This window comes from Photinus pyralis, unplaced genomic scaffold, assembly GCF_008802855.1.
Source record: "Photinus pyralis isolate 1611_PpyrPB1 unplaced genomic scaffold, Ppyr1.3 Ppyr1.4_LG6, whole genome shotgun sequence".
NCBI lineage: Eukaryota > Metazoa > Arthropoda > Insecta > Coleoptera > Lampyridae > Photinus > Photinus pyralis.
Window position 1 is genome coordinate 41,140,650 of NW_022170663.1, and position 21,999 is coordinate 41,162,648.

Here is a 21,999-nt window from a genome sequence, read left to right on the forward strand (position 1 = left end):
ACACGCCTGAAAAATGGGGCTGATGGGTTTAAAGCAGGCATTTTTTATGCGCCTACATGACCGAATCAAGCCATCTATCACAACCCACAAGATTTCAAGATCGCTTAGTTCACGCTTCTCATTATCATCACTATGAGTAACTCTGGTTCAATTGTTTTGGTAACGTAAACGACCTTAAGATTGTGTTATCGCCCGTCAGACTGGCGCTGACTTTTTTCGGATAATTAACAGGTCATTCGCAAAATATAGATGGCCAAATTAAAAATCCATTGACTTAAACAATTTGAAAATAATAAAATTATCTTAGGAATAAAAGAGTAATACTTCATATAAAACAAACCGAACATTGTTTATTTATCTATTTTATATAATAAATACATAACATTTATACATTCTCCCTGGTAACCATTTTGTTAAATGGTGTCATTATTATGGCCCTGGTATACATTCGACATTTATTACATAGGACTAGTATTACAGTTGATATTTTTTGGTTTTTATTATCGTTTATAACTTTGGTGACTTTTAAAGAAAAAAACCATCTTTGGTATGGTTTAATGCTGAAGCAGTACAACAATTAGCTAAAATTAATAATATTTACAAATAGGAAACTAGGATCACAAATATGAATAAACAAAAATAAACGAGTCTACCGAGAGTTTACAATTAAAATTCTGATTTACGCGCCGAAATTCGAGTTAATGATAAGGTAACTCCCAGTACAATGAACGGAAAGCTGGAGTATTTAGAAAATAGACTAAAAATATATTTTTGTGTATTATATATCACAGTACCGCGGGTTGCAGTTCGTGTACTTATCTTAATATTTCAAATTTTACAAACACATTATACTGATTGCACTGATATACGATTACCATATTGCCAAAAATATCTCTTTTTGGTTCTGACTAGAAAAGATATATGAACAGGACACCTCTATTTCTACTTACAGTCTTCTACGTCCTTCTATAACTACGAGAGATTGGCAAATTAGGTACAATAGTTTATAATTATACACATTTCCTCTATTCTAAACTATTCTTAGGTAATTTTAACAACATTGACTCTCTCGCGCATTATCTCACTCAGTGTTCGTGAAACAATTGGAATGTTGTTCACACAGGCAATCGTTTACTCCAATCCGATCCCGGTGAAACACAAGGAGCAGGTCATGCGTAATGTGGATATGAGCCTAAGGGCGGCGCTCCTAGATGAGGACCTGGATGATGACTGATAGAATGCGTTGTCGCCGCAATATTTGAGTAAAGATTAGCGCTTGGATTACTCCAATAGGAACCAGGTGATGGAAAAATGGAAGCTAAAACAAAAATGTGTTTTAGTCCCTTATTGTTTCGGGAGACAAAGCCGCCTATGATCTACACCCTCTCATCACGGCAGACTGAATTTATGTGGCGCGTTAATGCAATTCATTTGTTCCGTCATCATAGAAAGGCAATTTGGTGTAATTTATGGGGTGTAGCGATGATTTACAAAATATGCATTTAATCTGGAAGATGTTACGTTACAAGAAAAGCATACAAATTAGTTTCACCCCCCATGTTTATTCAAAACTTAAGAAACGCTTTATGTTTACTATTCAAATGTTAGGTAGACTGCCGATGACAAGTGACAAATGCAGCCCCAACTTCTCCTTGTTTACTTTACACTTTCCTTCATCCGAATTAGGTGTATAGCACATTAGATTAAAATTCGCAACGGCACACCTACTTTCGCTCGACTGCGAAATCGCTATTCCGCAATAGCCATTAAAAGTGATTTCTGATGTTCGCGAAATGTAGTAAATGACATTAGGGTAGTTTGTTAACAATATTCTTATTTGGGAGGGGTCGATTAAATGACGAGTAATGCGCTCTTGAGGGGCGAAACAATACACAATCAGAGCATTACGTCATTAAGGGGGGTGCAAGTGTTGCTACGTACGTGTTACGAGAGGCCACGTTTTCCACTTAGACGCGACTTGCATGTTAATTTTTTTTTCGTTTCGGAGCGACCTACCTGTCGAATTCGGAATCCCCGCGTGCGGACTCATGAAACCTCCCAATTTTGCACTGTGATGATAAGAGCTCATAAACAGCTCGCTTTGATATTTATAGCTGCTAGGATCGCTCGTTGCCGGCTGCGTGGCCGCCGCCAAACCTTGGAAGTCGAACTTGTACGCGTACCTCTTGCCGTGCACTTTCGTCATAATGTTCTTGTCGTAGTAGTATCTGGAAAAAAGAAAATTAGAAATTAACGGGGTACGTATGGACCACGTCCGGTGTGGATATTCCGAATTTTCCGGGTCTCGAGGACTCCGGAGACTGTTACATCCTCCGGATTCCGCCGCCGCCGTACTTATTGATTTCGCAATTATATCTGCAGTCCGATCCGGAAATTATATAGTCGTCCTTTACTGGCACCGACTTTCAATTTACCTTTACAGTCACGTACGATTCTTAATATTTTGCGAGGAGCTTCTTTGAGCGATACGGCTTGAATATATTTCACATCGATTAGTTAAAATTTAAGGTATGATCCTAATTGCTTCAGGTTTCTGTTGTATTTTGACGTTGGTTAAATATGTGGTTGCTGTTTCACCTGTCTCGTGGAGGGTGGGCGGACGCCCCCCGTACTTGGATCTGATGTTCAGGTCTCCTGTACTACTCTGCTCTGCTGATTAGCTCAGGTTAAGAGAGAGAAGTACAGTACAGATAAACCCAGATAAACCACATACTTTTATTGATAAAGAAGCACTGAAAATATGATTAGGGGGAATTGGTAAGTTCGAAAACCGTGAATTTTGTGTCTTGAGCCGTCGTTGAGCTCAGTGTCAGTTTCTTGAGAGAACGAAAATTTAGGGAGTAGCTAAGATGGGGACTCTCGTGGAAGCCTTGGTATCAAAAGGGCCAGGGAACCCGTATGGGGAAGTAATGGTTAGCCAGTCAGTAAAGCACAAGAGTAATCTTTCGCCCATCGTTAAATCAATCCAGTTAAACCGTTCGGGTTAGAGTGATAACCCTGGTGACAACCAATTCTTTAAGAACAAGTTGCATTGCAAAAGCGGAAATTGAGTTTGGTCGTATCTAGTCTACTCGACTTATCCTATCGAAAATATAAACGGCTAAACCTTCCAGGTGACTCTGTCTTCTTTTAACATTTGTTCTGTCTTCTTCAGAAGAAAAATCTACACGATATTGGTACAAAGATCAATCGGTTTTTTCAATAACTTAAAGTGAATTGTGCATAAACTGACCGAATTTCCGTAGATGTTCATTCGCCAGTTTATAAATAGGGCTATATGGCAATTGAAAGACGTATCACTGGCAAATTTAAATCAATTTCTACAGAAAAGCAAACTAGCAAAGATAAAGACCTTATAATGTTGATGTACATTATTGAACTATGCAACGGTGTGCATTTAGTAGGAGATTGTAACCAGAGACGACCGCCTTTCGGTGCGAGCCAGGGTTAAGGTTGTTGTATACGTTTAAACCGCCTATGCGAAATAATGTATTCTTTGTTCAATTCTAGAAGAAAAATGAATCATTGAAAGTTCATGAAATTTGGCACACTGGTTAAGGACGATGTATATGAGTGAACTATATGTTTACATAATTTGAAAAAAATAGAAACTTTACTCAAGAAATGACTTTGAAATTTATGAAATCATAAGTAATAAATAGGTGTAAAACAAAAATTGAAAATAGCTATTTTCACACATAATGACAAACATTTGCGTCAGATGTACCATTTTTGCCAATAATTGTCAATACAATTTTGATAAAAAGCTATGTGGGATTGAATCTCATTTAAAATCTTTGCCCCTCATCTAGCCCCGCCCATTGCACTTACTTCGACCAATTAATAGGTACACTTTGGTAGTTTATACACAATAGATCCTACGGATACCTAAAACTTAACGGCATTTATTATGATTATTGAAATAAATAATAAATAGTTAATGGTGTCTCTCTCTAAGGTGGAGTTTATTACCTTTGCTAATAACTGCTACAATATCGCCACCTAGCGGAATACAGTTGTCCCTACTAGGTATAATCTCTTTTTGGTACCATTCCAAGTCCTAAAATAGAGCTGTGTAAAATTGAACTGCTCGCGGGGTGTATTTAGGCACCATATAAATGAAGTAATTTGCATTTTTGTATTTGTATTTGAATAGGGATTGTGCCATTCTAGAAATTTGACGAGTAGAATTTTGAAGTTTGAACATACTACATTTTTACGCTACTAGACGGTTCAACAAACTAGGGTTCTAGAGGAAGATTGCAGTATCGATTTTCACATACAACAATCAAGCCACTGCTTTCTTTGATCGCATAATCCTGTCTGAAATTATCTTAACCAGTTTTGGCATAAATAGCCAGGAGAAGCAGTGTGTGCTATAGAATAGGATTATCCATCCATAATTGTGACTTTTACGTGTTTTTTTTTGTCGACAGTTGCTATTCACATTCAGATGGCAGCACACGGGTATAGGATAACAGCGTTGCCATTGTAAGTTTTGCTAATTTTGTGAAAGTATTACTCTTTTATGAGAGTCGGATCATAACCTACGATTAAAGACTTTGGCAACATATAGAAAGCATTTCGATATCTCTGTAACGCTGCCATCTGAATGTGAATTCTACTATAGGTGACATTTTAAAATATTCCAATAGAATAAACTTTTTTTTCCTATTGGAGGTATCAAAAATCGTAATGGTATTTTTTAAAATATCGTGACAAAATTCAGTCGCCGTCAGGTGCTTGATAAGCTCAAGTTCGTGATAAATAAGTATGGTAGTACAGCAGTCATTGGGTACGCAACGTCGTGAGAGAAAAGGTCTCCTGATCCCGAGCCTGATCCAGGCTTTTTCCAAGGTTGGACGACTCGGAGGTAATTTTAGACGGCGTATCAATAAGGTAATGCGTATTTTTGGATCTATATTCAATACGGACCGTTTCCTTTAAGAAATTTGACGACTGACAGTTTGTGTTCTAAACCGCGCCTGTTTCATTTTCTGTTGTTGTGTGTAAACTGTTTTCCATTTTGAATTCAATATTAAGTGCCGAAAATCTTCTAATATAGATATCAATATAATACAAGGTTTAAGGGGGTTATTTAACACAGTGAAATAGACCGTGACCATGGCCACGTACGATAGTAAATTCTGGAAACTGGATTTTTTGATTTTGTTTTTTACGACCATAGAGGAAGATCGAATTGGTTGATTTCAATTTCAATATACGTCAATATTTTGATTTCAGTAGTTATTTGCCATCAAGGTGTCATTTTTTAATTTTTAGGTAAAGAAACGAATATAAGTCCATTCTACTAATGAACGTAATTTTAGTAAAGTTGAGTTTGCCGTGGATACGTTTTTGTAAAAAAATCTAACATTAACGTAAACAGTCAAATGTTAGAGGGTGCCCCACCCTGAAATGTAACTCGTTATGTGTTGAATTATTAAAATTTTGCAATGTCTCTAATATATGAGGATAGATTAATGCCGGTAAATGTTGCGCTACACCAAAAATATAGGTGTCTCCAAAAAACAAGTGACCCTACACGGGTATTTGGACGGTGAGAGGCATTTTCCATTATTTGCTTTCGGTGGAACTGACAGATTAGTTGTCATTCCAAAAGCCTCGTATTTGACCAACAAAAATTTTGCTACACGTAGTGTCAATGTTTTCTAAAAGTGTGGTTTATTACCATGAAGATAACATAAATCCATTCTAAAAGCTATTCACATGTAATATTTGTCAAGACGTGGACCCTGCCACGGATTTAAAATGTGATCGGTGTGATTTTGTCACCAAGTACAAACCCAATTTTAAAACACATTTGTTAGCGATAACCATATAGGAATCAACTCATGTATAATTCTATAGGATAAATCTAGCTCTCTTCCTGGCGAGGAAGTCCAAAAGTTGTTCACCGTTCAAAGTCTAAAGGTTGCTCGTCGTTCAAAGTCCAAAGGTTGGTCGACATTTCCAAAGTCCAAAATTTGCTCCCTGGGCATAGTCCAAGTGTTGGTTGCCGTTCAAAGTGCAAAGGTCAACCACTCAAGTTTTGTGGTGTGTACCAGAATGGTACAGTGATTACAAATTTATAGCTATTGTAATTTTAATAAATTCCAGAAGCGTGTGGATGCTTTTATTCAATTTAGTCTTTTAGTTCACCAAACGGCGCATACATCTAAGATCCTTTGGGCTCCGATGTCAAGTAACTTTGAGTTACTGTATGTACAAGTACGAGTATGTATCAGTGGCTTATTTTTAAGTTAATTGATAATCTGGATTCAGTTTCGGTTTGTTAAATAAAAGGATTTACGAACTTCTTCATTTTGCACCATCATCCACCCTCGAGTACCAGTGCAACTTTGCGCCCAATGTTTCATTTTCCAGGTGATCACAATTTAATGACCTTATTTCTTCATATTTCATTTTAAAATCAACAAAGGTGAACATCCCCAATTTTTTGTGGTGTCATATTTCATTTTCGAGGTCAATGACTTCTTTTTTTTTGGTCTTATATATACTCCATTTTTCTGAATATACGATGCCAAACTTGAACCAATTCAAGGTCGATGGCGATCTTGCGATGATCTTGAAAATTAGGTCAAGGTGAAGGTCGCATGCCACGTGGCGGTGACCTTAGAAAGTAGGTCAATAAAATGCTCACTGGCACTCACTTTCAAGGTCATCGGAGGTCAAGTGCTTTAAAGACTAATTGTTCACGTGTTTCTTATAGTATTGTTTATTTTACCTGCAATATAATTTAAAAGTTAGGGAAATTAGGTAAAATCATATCGATACATTGAATACATTTCTGATTAAGTGGGTTGCTTATTCGAAATCCCATGATTATCATGGAAATGTTATTTGAAGTTTGTTTGTAAAAATCAGTCTTTAAAAATAAAATGAATTCGGTTCAAAACTCAGTGGTTTGTGGCACAAACAGAAGAAAAGTCGGTACTTACAAAATCCAGTACAGCCTATTACAAAGAATATGAAAAGTTGTTGGCGATTGATGAATCGTCTTAAACGCATCAATAATGCTGGGCACATATGAAGGATATGCATTTACAGAAAGCCACCTAAGAATATCGTTATTTCAGCCCAAGATGATAGTTTCATACGTCATATTTGAAGTAGGTTACTTAGCAACCTTTAAAACACCGTATGGTCAGTACATAAGAGTTTTAGACATTTAATTTATAAACTTGTAACAAATATAGCGCGGTCACTGAAAATTTAATCAGTTCCATGAGTGATGATAAAAATAATACTGAAAACGAATTCGAAACCGTTCGTGACTTATCACAGACGGGCGGACAGAAAGTCCAATCTTAATCTGAATCTTGCTCTGAATCTGAATCAGAGTCTGAATCAGGGTCTGAATCTGAGTGAGTCTGAGCCTGAATCTGAGTCTGAGTTTGAATCTAAATTTCAGTTACAATCTGATTCTGATTTTGAATCTTCATCTGAATCTTAGGCTGAATCTAAATGTGAGTCTGAATTTGAGCCTGAATCAGAGTCTGAACCTGAGTCTGAGTCTGAATCTAAATTTGACTCTGATCTGATTCTGAATCTGAGCCTGAGTCTGAATCAAAGGTCTGTGTCTGCATCGAAAGGTGAGTCTCAATCTGAATCGGAAGGTGAGTCTGAGCCTGAATCTGAGTCTGAACCTGAGCTGAGTCTGAATCTAGTTAGATTCCTGATTCTGAATCTTCGTCTGAATATTAGCCCGAATCTAAATGTGAGTCTGAAGCTGAGTCTGAGTCTGAATCTAAATTTGAGTCTGATCTGATTTTGAATCTGCGTCTGAATCTTAGACTGAATATAAATGTGAGTGAATCTGAGCCTGAGTCTGCATAAAAGGTCTGTGTCTGCACCAGAAGGTGAGTCTATATCTGAATCGAAAGGCGAGTCAGAGTGTGAGACTGAATATGAGTTGCAGTCTGGGCCTGCATCTGACTGATTATAGCACTGTTAATCTCTAAGTCTAAATTATTATTAATTTATTATTGAAGGGCTACTTAAGGGTTGGTTATAGATAATTTATACATAATCTATCAAAGAAATAAAAAGGTTCGTTGTATTTCGAAAGTTACAACCCCCGGAATATAAGAGTGCTGTACATGCTAGTATGAATTACCTGAATCTTAGTCTAAACCTGGGTCTGAACCCGAGTCTGAACCTGAGTCTGAGTGAATCTAAATTTGAGTTAGAATCTGATTCTAATTCTGAATCTGCGTCTGAATCTTAGGCTGAATCTAAATGTGTGTCTGAATCTAAGCCTGAGTCTGAATCAAGGGTCTGTATCTGCACCGGAAAGCGAGTCCGAATCTGAATCGGAAAGTTGAGGAGTCTGAATATGAGTTTCAATCTGAGTATCTGGGATTGAGTCTGAATCGTCTAAATCTAAACCTTAGTTTCAATCTGGCTGTTAATCTACGCCAGAATCTTAAACTCAATCTGAATCTGAGCCTGAATTCAAGTCTAAATCTGAGTCTGAATCTGAGTCTGAATCTGAACCTAAATCAGAGCCCGAATCTGAGTTTGATTATGAGTCCGAATCTGAGTCTGGACCTGAGTCTGAATCTGAGTCTGAATCTGAGTCTGAATCTGAGTCTGAATCTGAGTCTGAATCTGAGTCTGAATCTGAGTCTGAATCTGAGTCTGAATCTGAGTCTGAATCTGAGTCTGAATTTGAGTCTGAATCTGAATCTGAGTCTGAAGCTGAGTCTGAAGCTGAGTCTGAATCTGAGTCTGAAACTGAGTCTGAATCTTAATCTGAGTCTGAATCTGACTCCGAATCTGAATCTGAGTCTGAATCTGAATCTGAGTCTGAATCTGAATCTGAGTCTGAATTTTGAGTCTGAATCTGAGTCACGCGTTAAACCTCTCAAGAGTTTTAGACATTTCATTTATAAACTGGTAAAAAATATAGTGAGGTCACTGAAAATTTAATCAGTTCCTTGGATGATGATAAAAATAATACTGAAAACAGAATTCGAAACCGTTCGTGAGTTATCGCGGACGGACGGACAGAAAGTCCAAAATCATGAACTCGCTTTAGGAGCTCGTGAATCATCCAACTACAAATCTTATATTTATGTATCGGCAGTATCTGATTAGGTCTTTTTACGTTCATATTAGACGGAGAACTTTGAGATTACCTGTCGCCCATCATGATGCGGTTTGACAATGTTTAAAATAGTCTTTCGAATTCATTCAACTTTTACTGAAAATCCTTCATTCGTAAAATATTACTAATCCTAAACCACTCTTTGAGTGTCTGGCTTCAACATTCGTAACCCTAAAAGCATTGTATGGAAACGTAAACATAGTCGGAAATCTTGAGTGGAAAATAATCGTATTTCACTTGTGTCCACCCATCTTCTTGGCGAAGCAATTTAACCCCTAATTAAAAATTATAGCAATTGATCGCGGCGGTAGCGGAAATGGAACGAGACGATAAAATGCGTTTATATGAAATTGTATTTGATCAGTTATACAATCACGTCCTGAAATGGAAAAACTGACGAGCGAACTGCATTAGCCGATATCGGCCACTAATTGCTACAAATGAACACAGCAATGAGATTCGGGCCCCGTCGTTCCCCTATTTCGCGATTCCCCAACACAACGTCGGCTACGACCTTTGACTTGGTTACTGCGAAACCGAACCAGACGAGTACTTGAATCGATCCCGTAGGCGAAACTAGAAAACGCGATCGGCCCACTGTAATATGACAAATGCTATTTGCCCCCGAATTGGACCGAAATAGAAGTTTTTTATTCGGTCAGAGATTGCGTTACCGAACTATTAATCTTTCTGTTGATGATTTTAAAAACGTAAATTGGACGGACCGTGTGTAGGGTGACGTCATTTTGATTGTCGATTTCTATAATGGCATCCAGGTTTGTCGAAAATGTGACGTGGATATGTTGCATTTTGATTCAATGGGAAGTACAGAAATTAGAAATCATTTGGAACAATAAGACTTCAAATTGATTAATAAAGGGCTTGTAACGCACCTTCACCACACTTCACCTAACAATTTATGTTGTCTAAAATTGGAAGCACAAATTATGGAACTCTATGAAAAATTTCAACGTGCATTTCGTTATTTATCACTTTGACATCTATGTTAAGACTAAGACTGAACACAATTCAAATTGGTTACTAGCCAACCTTATCGATAATTTTACTTTATCTTTAATACCCCATCACGACAAAGGAGTTAGTATTTTGGTGTATGTAGAACAAGGAGGAGAATTTTTTAAATTAATATACTCAACCACTTCGTGCTGGACCAGTTGAGTAGTGTTTATTTTTCAAATTTAATTGCAGGAGTCAGTAAGTTGCAAATTGGAAAGTGCGTAGACTAATGTGATTTATTATCGACGTGTAAGTATTCGTCTGCATTCCTCCGTCAGTAACTACTGTAGAATAAGTTCCATTCGAAGAAAAGTACAAACGGAAATTAGGCAACATACAATGCGGTGGTACCCATCGAACGCCAAAAATGGCTATTTCAGATTCTGTTTAATCAAGTTGGGGTCAAGATTTTTTTGCACCTCAAAGATTAAGCTTTTAGATATGTTCAAATTCTAGTTATACTAATGGAACTAACCTTAACGCCCTAGATAGTTTATCGTAGTTCATGTTAGGTTTTGATTTCCTCTCTCCCCATCTTCGCGCAACTTCGTCGGGATCGGTGAGTTTAAATTCTCCATTTGTTCCTTCCCACGTAATGCAGGCCGCGTTCGACGAGTCGCTTAATAATTCTAATAAGAACTGCCAAAGTTGTATCTGGCCCGAACCTGAAACAATCACACTTTGAAATTTATGAATTAAAATTGCAAGCTTACGTGTTAAATAAACAATTAGAAAGGGCCGGGTTAGGGCAATTTCCCCTGTCCATAACTACGAAGATTATCGCGAAATTTCGTGATTTAAAGTTATTAAATGTGGTCATATTTTGAGTGTAATAGCGCAGTATATACCTACACGGATGGAATATATTAATTTGGCGTTCGGTATAATTTAGTAATCATGTTTTTGTCAGTTGCTAAATTACAAATTCAAATGTGATTTAACTTGTAAATGTGGCGGAAGGAAACAAACGCACGGCTCTGTGATTTAACAACATGCACCTGGAAGTCGGAAACTCTAACACATGTTTTGGACACATTTCTTTATAGTTATTAATTCTTATTGTTCGTAACTCGTTCATTAACAGCTTGCGATAAAATGTCATCGCCATACTTGCAAAGGTATAATTTACCGTTTTTGCATTTGCACATAAATTGAAATCTGACAATTACCTCCTCATTAACTGCTCCACTTGATCAGAAATCAATTAAATTAAATTTGCTGCCATTGGGAAATGTTCCTGGTTCAGTTTTTCAAAAATTGGTACAATAGAAATTTAATCTATGTTGTGCAAGTATACCTAATATTAGACAATATACGTATTTCTGCCCTTTAAAAAGTAGAATTGAATACAACAAGACACAAACGTCAATTTGGCATGAACTAAATGGTTCCATAGGGAAAGAGAGCGGAACTAATATGCAATAAAATGGATCACATTCAGATAAGAAACGAGTGAACAAGTAGATAAGAGTCGAAACGTCACGTTGTAGTCGTACGTGATATTGTTTTGGTACATTATGGGATTATTGTGCTCGCGTTTAAATAAATGATTACCACGAAAGAGTTGGGGTCAAAGGTGCAAAAAATTTCGTTACGTTATATTTGGAATGGAAAGTTACGTTAAGAAAACACTTTATTAATCAAAGTTGTGCATCTAATTTGTTTATACGAGGTGCTAATAACATTATGAATAAAACGGCTACCGGTAAAAGTTTGAGACAATGCTTTTGTTGGGTGTCAAAGCGCTAAGTTATAAGGGTATTTTTGGACATTTCTATATTGCGGAACATCTGTTAATACACAAGACATATAAAGATTTAAAATGTGGTCAGTGTGACTACTCAAACAATTTTAAATATAGTTTAAAGAAACATCAGTTAACACACAAAATTTCTAAAGATGGTAACTATTCCAGTAAATAAACTAAATTGGTGGAACTAATAAACTGCGCATCCTGACCACGAACGGCATGGAAGATTTCGTAAGTTTTCTAAATATTGAATGACGAGTTTCTTCATTTTTTTGTATATCAACCATATGCATATTGTATGTTGTCATACAGTAAATAGATAGGTCTTAAAAAGACAGGCATATTGCATTTGAAAAACAAAAGTTGGATCTATTTTCGGAATAACCAGTGTGTTTGACCATTTTTTCGAATCTCCCCAAATAAATGAGATATTGAGGTGACCCTATTCTGTCGAACACACTATATTACACCGCGAAATTGAAGATACAAACATAAAATACCACATTCTCGGCGGTATTTGTACGGAAAACCCCACTGTATCGGAGTCTTAAAAAGTGGAGTTTTAATAACCTATAAGACAAGACTGACTCAAAAAGAGCTCATCGAGATATAGGTCCTTTAAGCCAAATCACATTTTTTTTTCGCTTTTTTCGCCTATTTAACAACAATCAACCAAAATTAAAAACGGCAATTGGAACGAAAACATCGGTGACAGGGTCGCTATACCCTATCCACCTACTTGCAATATTATAATAAAATTAAGTGAAATACTGCAATCCAACAGAAGAACAGTGTTAGGTTCTGCAGAATAGTTTTCTAAATATCTTGTATATTTTTAAATTTTTTAATTGTGCAGATTTTACTAATCTAATCTATACAGGAAAGTTATCTCCGGTCGTTTGCGATAAGAGTCCTTATTGCTGCGTAAGTTAATTCGTTTCAAGATAAGCGCGTATTATCGCTGAAGTAAGCGGATGTTATTATGTATTTCGGAGGCGCAACATTTTGCTAAAGAAGGAGGAACGGAAGTGAGAAAGAGAAAATGCTTTAAATAAAGGAGACGGACGTTACTAGTTGCTTTTTTGCGGGTGGACGTTGAAAGGTAGCCGTTTGTTTTGGTATTTGACCTACTGCCGCTTTTGAGCGTATTTGAAAAGACAATCTGTCTTGTTTAATCGTAAAATTGTGTAGGAGAAAGCTAGAGCATTTTGCTTCCGTCGTGATGAAAGTGAACGTTAAGTAAAGTGTGTTTTCCCACTTACTAAGAAGTTTAGCCAGAGCGCTGTGGGTATCGAGAGTTTGTCCCTGAAGAGGAACCTTTCTTTAAGGTCTTACCAGTTAAAGGGAGTTTTTCACCATCAAGGGGCCTATACTATAATTGTAATTACAACGAAGTCAGCGTCGTCCAGTTTTAAGCGAGGTCAAAGAAGTGAAGTTCTGTAGCATCATCAGCGTTTCTGTGTTACGTGTTAGTGGGTCTGTTTCTTGAAAAGGTAATTAAAACTTTATTAAAATTTAATTTGTTAAATCGATCGCTTGTTACGCGGTGTGTTATCTGGCCCTGAGTGCCATTCATTTTTTCAGTTATTTGATTTATTGACGTTGAATAAATTTGTTTCATGTGTAAGTGGTTAGTTTTGTCTTTAATCGAGTCCAAATTACGACCTAGATAAAGTGTTAAATTTTGTCTATTTCGTACCCAGTTTTCCATAAGGTACTAATTACTTACAAATTATTGTTAATTAATTCTTTCCACTTTTGGAGGCGGTTAGGGGTGCTGAATTTCTCCAAATCACTTCCCTCGAGGTGTTATATCTACACCTTTTGAATCACGGAGAACTTTTTCATTGTTCAGAACCTTTGTCTGATAGGTATTCTCGAACGATTAGTCGTTGTGCGCGGTGGCACCATGCTGTTGAAACCAACAGTTTCCAACTTTAGTTTCTTCTGTGTATGACGTATATCGTTGGGTTAGTAATAACAAATGCTACTCAATAAAGTATGTACTTTTTTTAGCGCATTTTTTTAAGAATTTTTTTTTAAGAATTAAAAAAAATGTGGTATTGTTTGCGTTTTGTCCGTCCGTCCGTCCGTCCGGACCCACTTCTGCCGTTTCGAACTACTTCTAGGGGAATGGTCCTAGAGTTCTGGAATATTTTGCAGTAGGTAGCCTATACCTTGAAGGTGTGCCAGACGGCCACCAAATTTCGCTGCCTAAAAAGCCCCCCCCCCCCTACGAATTATCTCCTGAGATGCTGTTTTTGAAAGTAAAACGTGCATAACTTTTACATACGACAACCAATTGGTCTCAGATTTTGCATACGCATGCCTTTAATGGTGCCAAGTTAAACTTTAGAAAATGGCGGAGGGGAGGGGGTAAACACATGTTCTACCCTTCATGGTATTCTAATGAAAGGTCTTAACTTAATAAATTGGTTTGTACAAACTATAACTTTCCCGTGCGACTCTTATTCAGGATCAGTGAGCGACGGGGCCTGAAGGGGGGGGGGGGGTTAAAATTTAATTTTATCTCTCATTGTATTAAAGGTCTCAACGAAAGGAATCTTTTTTACCAACTACTGCCCTTCTTTCTGTCCTCTTATCAAAGTACGGGAGGAGGGGTAGGGGGGGAGTGGAACTAGTTTTATCCTTCATGGTACTCTAATGAAAGGTCTCAACGAAAGGAACCGTTTTCTACCAACTACTGCCCTTCTTCCTGTCCTCGTATCAAAGTACGGGCTAGAGGGGGGAGGGAGTGCAACTAGTTTTATCCTTCATGGTACTCTAATGAAACGTCTCAACGAAAGGAATTAATTTCTACCAACCATAGCTCTCCTCCTCGACCTCTTATCGTGATCGGATATATTCCCGTATACCTCAAGAATCGATTGTCGGAAGAGGGTACTCACAAAGGGCGATTGGGACGTCTGCAAGAAATATATCCATTGGTGGTGTCAAAACAAAAGCTATTTCGTTAAAAAAAATGCGCGTTATCTGCACAAGAGCGCACAATTTATACTTTACTTTTAGTTTTAACTTCATTGGCCATTCGCTTGTACTATCCGTAACGTCAGTTGTGGTAGGTTAAATAAACTTGCGGATTTCACGTTAATTGTGTTGCATTGATTTCTTGAATTTATGCTTAGATCAGTCGACCTGACGCAAATACAATTGTCGTCGTCCTCCGTTGTTACTGAGGGACTCAACTGGCTCCCTAATACGATGTACCCTTTTAAGGGTGTATGCCAGGTTAACCTAGCCGGTCTTATTTGATCACAGGATAGCAGAACATTTCTTTTCAAGAACCCCCCCCCCCCACTGCGGCGAGTTACCTAAAATAAGATACCGTGAAAGCGTCCTTGTATACTCCCAGCCTTCCAGAGCGTACCTATTCACCGTCATCGCTTAATTACAGCCAATTAGTCGATACGAGGCCCAGATCTAGGACCTAAAGTCAACACCAAACACAAGTGTAAAAAAGATGTGGATCGTTTATTTTATTTGCCAGCACAACATCTGGTATTTGACCGGTGCAACACGACGGTGTCTCCGCAACCGGCTTTTCTGATCCTGAACGGCGAATGTAACTAAGGTTGCCTATACATTATATTATAGTACAGAATTTTTTATAACTTTGGACCAATGTCAATTGCTTAGAACCCATACAGCTCTATACATTTGTGTGAATGTGTTACAATAGACTTTCACTATTATTTCCAGATTCTCCTAAAGTAATTTATTATTTTGCATTTACTTTTCAAGTGTTTCTGTTATAGAATTTGTTGCCTATATCTTTTTCGTTCATAAACTTTTTGAGTGATAAAATCTCACACTGTTATGGGTAATATTTGCTCCAAACCTCATATCTGCACATATTTAAAACAAAACTGCGTAAAAGCGTAAGAACAAAGAGAAAATCTGTGCCCGCACATTATCAAATCGAGTATTGTGCCGCGTTGTTCCCGGATAAATTTATCTTTTTCCCACTTTACCATAATATTTTATTTGTTATCCGATTCATCTAAATTTGGTCGTACATAAGTCTCGCCCGTGCACGCATTATTTGACACGCATTACCTTTGTGTTTCCCTTTATTTGCTACGAGTAGCGCGGAGGGCCGAAGTGAAATTAGTTTTATTTAAATTTAAGACATCTCCGACGGTGATTTTGCGTTTAGATAGACGTTAAATAATTACGGTCGCGACTGTACGGCGATAATTAGCCTCGCAATTTTCGTTCGTTCGAAAAAAAAATCGTTAACAAAATTACTTCCGTCAAAAGAAACATTAGTCAAATGAGCAATTACTGGGGGGTCAATAAGGGTGTGTACGCCAGATTTACGGTTCAAATAAAGTGAAAAAACTGCGCTAAATGTCATTAAATCATTATATTACTACCTAATGCTTATATAATGATAGCTTTCTGAACTCATTTAACTTTTGTTTCACATGGGGGGCGACCGCTGCTACCCTTAGACAAACTTACTCTAAACACAAACTCATTGGCACGTGACCACACACGTCACCGGTGTATAATTAGCGTAGTTTATTTTTGATTTGAATTTGTTCGAACATGCGATCTTTCATTTTGTATTTAGAGAATTGCGTTATTATTTTTGATTTAAAATGCCAAACGTAATAAGTTTTTAGATTAGCGTGTCCGCGGATTTCCTAATTTCGGGATAGCGTTTCTTTTTCTATGATGAAACGATTTTCCCTTTTCTGTAGGTAATATACGTACAAAGGAAACTTATTAGTTACAGTTGCATGATAATGCTACTATAATTTCTTACCTGAACTTGCCAGTCGACTGCTCGTTGGTCCAAACATTTGATAAGGATCTGTAAGAAAGAGAGGAATTAGTACTAAAAACGATCGATAGGGCAACGAAATTAAAGCAAAGCGTCGTCTCTTTTAATAAAGTCTGAGTTCGTCAGTTCTAGTGTGTGGTAAACATCAGTAGTAAATAATTGGGTAGCAAAAGCGCCTCTTTAGGTCAATCAAAGGGTCCTTTTACTGCATTTGTGAAGGGTTTTTCAACTTGCAACCCTCGTGTTCCAATTTTCGCTCTTAAAGAAAAGTAGTCTTTGTTACTGTACTCATTATATGCGGTAGATAACTTATTTCCAATACGTGTGCGTGTCCTAATGTTCACATTCTGTTTCGATTGTTACGTTTTTTAATATGTGGGAAAATGACAATGGGCATTAAAGCACTTGAAAATAATTAAGCGTGTTACTTATTGGTGAATTGATGTTGCGACATGCACTTTTATTTCATTACCTATAGGTACACGTGTAGGTAAATATATTTTAAGGTAGACATTCGTATATCTTAGCAAGAGTAGTGTCTCAAAGTATCATTGTTAAGATTTGGTTTAAATTGTAAGAAATTTGTATATGTGTTCTTTTGTTAAATTTTATTATATGCTTACGTTAATATAAGTATTTATGCTCGGGAATGTGCGCGTTTTACGAAATATGGAAATGGGGACGCGATAAAAGATGGATTCAAGAATAAAGGAGGTGCTTTGATCATGTAAAACGTGTAGCGACCTGTGTGTACCATCTGTTTCAATTCTGCCGCCAGCAAATACCGGCGAATAGACGACAATTCAACCACCAGTTATTAAATTAAATCGTAAGTAATGTAGCGAATATTCTAGAATTTTCGACAGACATCGAGGAGTCATGAAAGGTTTGCCATCGGCGATAAAGAACGAAGGTGGATGTGACGTAATCTTTCCGAGAAATATGACGTGTTTGTTCGAGAATATTCTGAAGCGTCCTTGAACACTCGAGAAAGAATATTGTTTGCTGTCGACGTTTGAAAAGCACCTCCAGAATCTTGAAGAAGTGTTTATGAGGTTGCGTGGTGCAACCTTTTCCAAAAAGAAGCAAAATCGAGAGTAAAATACTTTGGTCATCTGGTTTCAAAGAATGGAGTGACAGTGGACCCCAACAGAATCAGTGCAGTACAAGACCAGCCAAATGATAAACACGAAATACAGAATATTTCATACTTCATTTCAGTGTTCTCTAAACCAGAAAACAACTATACTGTGTCACCTGAAAGGAATTGCTGGCCGTCATCAAGTCAATCGAATATTTTCGTAAGTATTTGAATGGCCAGAAGTTTCTCGTAAGGACTGACCAATGACCATGCCGCATGGCGATGGCTATTGCCATTGATAAACTGGAAAATGGAAGAGAAAAGGCATACCTGGGAAGAGGTATCTCGGTATTGTCATTGAATAAGTCTGTGATTACTTATTGGTATGGTCCAGTTTTAAAGGCGTATTGGGCTCAGTGGGACTCGTTACGGTTAAAAGACTTCTTTAGAGAGTTGTAGAAAATGATGATGGTACGACCACAAATGTATAGGGTGGCCAACCAAGAATGCGAGGTACTGTATCTGAGAACCTATCCATCGTAGAGACTTGCGGTAAAAAAAGTTATTACTAAAACGGCCACGAGAAAAACCTGGAAAATATTTTTAAGTTTCTGAAATGGCCGCTAGGGGGCGTAACTGCAATCTGGAATCCAAAAAAGTGATTTTTCTGTGTATTCCGCTATATTAACCTAACAATTTATTATTAGTCTTTGAAGTCGACGATAATCTGAACCTTTTTTGTTTGACAATTTTTGCTGTATCTCTAAAAATGAAGTGGGGGTATTCAAATATTCCGTAAAGAAGACCCTGTATCTTCGAAACGGCTGAGTCAATTTGAACAAACTCGGGTTAATTGACAAGAGTTATTCTTCGGCTACAAATATTATAATATTTGAAGTTTTGTTAGTTTCACATGCTTGAGGGCTTTTTTCGACATTCCGACAGAAATGGTTAATTTTCTCAAAAATATTAAATGCATTGGTTCGATTTCTTTTTCATGAAAAAGTAGCTAAATGATGCCTAAACAAGCTCGCGAAAACCGCAGTTTGCGCTATAGAACAAGAGTTGTCTGCGACTGTACCTCCGTTACAACCGTGGTCCTTGTTTTAAGAGTTTTAAGAGGGGGCAGTGCGGCGAACGTTCCAGTAGTTTCTATAGACAGCGAGGCTCCATAAAAGATGAGTCATGTGACGTAATTCTTCCTAGAAATATTACGTGCTTGTGCGAGAAAATTCGGAAACGCAATAGCTAGCGACATTTATGTTTTACATTCATAACGAAATCAATTTATACCATTAAAGCGATTTGTTTCCATATTTCTAAAAGGCGCAGCATTTTCCAAGGAGCGATCAATATGTAACTTGAAAGGAATCTCATTCACATCGATTACTTTCAAGTTATTTTAGTTTTTTTGATTTGTATAAAGTGGTGGTCGGTTATTTTTAGGAACTTGCATACGTAATTTTGTTTGATGTTATTGTAATATTTCTATAGGAATCGACCTATGAGAACCAATTGCGTCAACAGATTTTAATTGTATTTATTGATAAGAATCAAATCCAAACAAAAGATTTTAGTTATTTTGCTTCGTTGATTGGAAAAATTGCATTTAATTACAGTGATACCTGTAACGATTTATTTTACGTAGCTTTATCATTGTGCACGGTTTCATTACTTATCGGCGAACCCCTTAACATCTAAGTTCTAGGCTTGTCCGTAAAATAAGGAACTGCAGTGGTGAGGTCACGCTGTAACGTGAGATTCGGCAACACTGGCATGCGCTTGTCCATGCAATAAGGAGCAGCCTCAGTTTCGTTCAATCAGTGAAATAACGACCATCTTGTAGCCATTCTCGATTTCACCTGCCAAATGGACACTTGGGGAACTACATCAGGAGTAGAACCACAAGATCTAACAGAGACAGTTAATCAGATGCCTTCCTTTTCTTTTGCTTTGTTAAGCGTATCGTTAGCTACCTCTTAAAAGGATCGATACTTGAATCGTAATTGTAACTGTTTGTTTGCATTCCGTAGAATTACCCGATTGATGAATCATCGATATGTAATCGCGTTCACAAGAGTTGGGGTACATTACCTTCCTTCTGAACTATAGTGTACTGGCTGTCGCATTCGATATTGAATCGTATGAATACAAGTCGAGATCATAGTTGGCAACTCAGGCTGTCAACTTTTAATCAACGAGACACTTTTCGGTGATAGTGGCGATGTAGAGAGCTCTCTTCGGCTGCACATTCACTCACAGGCAAGACTTTTTTCTTTTTCTTATGATTGACCTTGTGTTTTCTCTATCGAAACAGATATTGAGCGTTGTCACACGGTTTTGGGAGACTTTTGTCTATTCCCGCCTGTAAGTTTTATGCGATCATTATTGAATAGGAGGAATTTTAATAGGACGTTTAATCTGCTAGAGATTATATACCCGTCCTTTGGTTGGATTAAAATTTTCATACAAATCTCGAAGCAGTATTATACCTATTTTAACAAGATAACAAGTTCTTAAATTCTAAAATCGCCCTAGGCAACTATTAATTAGTATAGTGACAGTACAACATTTTACAATCAAAATATTGATTGCTGTTCTTAAATGCGGCTACCTGCAATAGTTGCCGTTACTGTTTTTATACTAAAAGAGAAATTGGTATTATACAGGGTGTAAACGGAACAAGGAAACGCGACTTTTCTCCGAAGTTATTAGAGATGCAAAACAACCTTTCAAATAAAATTTTTAGTGTTTCTAGTAAGTTACATAAATTAAAGTAAATCAGAAAAAAAATATTTTAATTTTCGGGTATATACCTATTTTTGACTTTTTACGCCCTGTATATTTTTATAGTATTTGGTAGGAAATAATTTTTTATTTTAAAAAGTTTCATAAGTTTCTAAACTTAATAGAATTCGAGATATTAAGGAAAATATTGAAGTAGCTTTTCTCAAAATTAAAGGTGGATATGAAAACAGAATTATTGAGTTACGAAACATTTTAATTTACAAATGTAACTGGTAACACTATATTATATGCAGGGTGGCAATTTGAAAACTTACCACCCCCCATGTCTTAGTAAATAAACGAGATATTTACAAAAATCAAGATCCGTTTCGGTAATTTGGGGTAATCACAATGACATAGTTGGCGACGCACCCTCTCCGACCCCCTGCGCCCCAGTCACCCAAACTTTTAAATCTTAAATAGTGACCCCCCCCCCATGTGTGATACGTCGTTGGAAAGCTCTGAAAAAATGCTTTCCAACCATACCAAATAGCATTACATTTCGGTTAGTAATTATCGTGCAAATCAAAAAAATAAACTTAAAATTAAGACCTTCTGCAGGGGCACCTCTAAAAAGCATTAAGCTTTGGGCGTAAACCTGTTGAAGGCCCAGAACAAGAGAGGGATAATAAATAAATAATAAATAAACAATTTTTAAAAATTTTCACCATATAAAAAATTGATAGTTTTTAACAAATGTTGATTTACAATATTATCAACTTTTATTTTTTAACTCGTTCACAGCTTGTCTTATTCAATGTTTTTAATTCTTCAAGTGTAGTAATATGCGTAATATAAACTTTGTTTTGGATGGCACCCCACAGAAAGCAATCTAAGGACGATAGCGCGGGAGACCTTGCAGGCCACATTATAGGTCCCCTTGTTCCAATCCAGGCATTTTAACTTGTTACATCTATTGAATTGTGAGCAAGTGCACCATCTTGGTGAAATATCATTCCTAGCCCATCTGCGAATGGTAGGTATATCATAAAAAATTCCTTAGTTCATTTTATAAAGAATCTTTCAGTTAAGGGCGTTGAGAAGTTGGGGAGGTTGAGTATTCTTGCATTTTTACAACAAATAATAATCTATGTTATCAATTCAACTTTTTCATAAAGTTATAACAATAAACTATACAAATGTCAAATTTTGTTTCCATAATATAGTCAGTATAATTATTTTAATTATCTCGAATTCTATTAAGTTAAGAAGGGATAACTTATAAAACTTCTTTAAAGCATAAATTATTTCCTAGCAAATAGTGTAAAAATATACAGGGCGTACCATTTAAAAAAAGTCAAAAATAGGTATCTCCGAAAATTAAAATATTTTTCTTTTGATTTACATTAATTTATGTAGCTTATCAGAAACACTAAAAATGTTATTTGAAAGGTTTTTTG

At 36.8% G+C, this 21,999-nt stretch overlaps 1 protein-coding gene across 1 annotated transcript; it reads right to left on the reverse strand.

The window, feature by feature from the left end:
- Positions 1-344: 344 nt before the first annotated feature.
- On the reverse strand, positions 345-16,758 carry LOC116174084 (DNA-binding protein D-ETS-3). The gene is made up of 4 exons (XM_031491879.1): positions 16,714-16,758; positions 10,647-10,836; positions 2,017-2,228; positions 345-1,318 (listed from the first exon to the last, which is right to left on the reverse strand). The coding sequence occupies exons 1-4, from the start codon at positions 16,748-16,750 to the stop codon at positions 1,170-1,172; spliced, it is 588 nt and encodes a 195-aa protein (XP_031347739.1). The 5' UTR covers positions 16,751-16,758; the 3' UTR covers positions 345-1,169.
- Between the last annotated feature and the right edge of the window lie 5,241 nt (positions 16,759-21,999).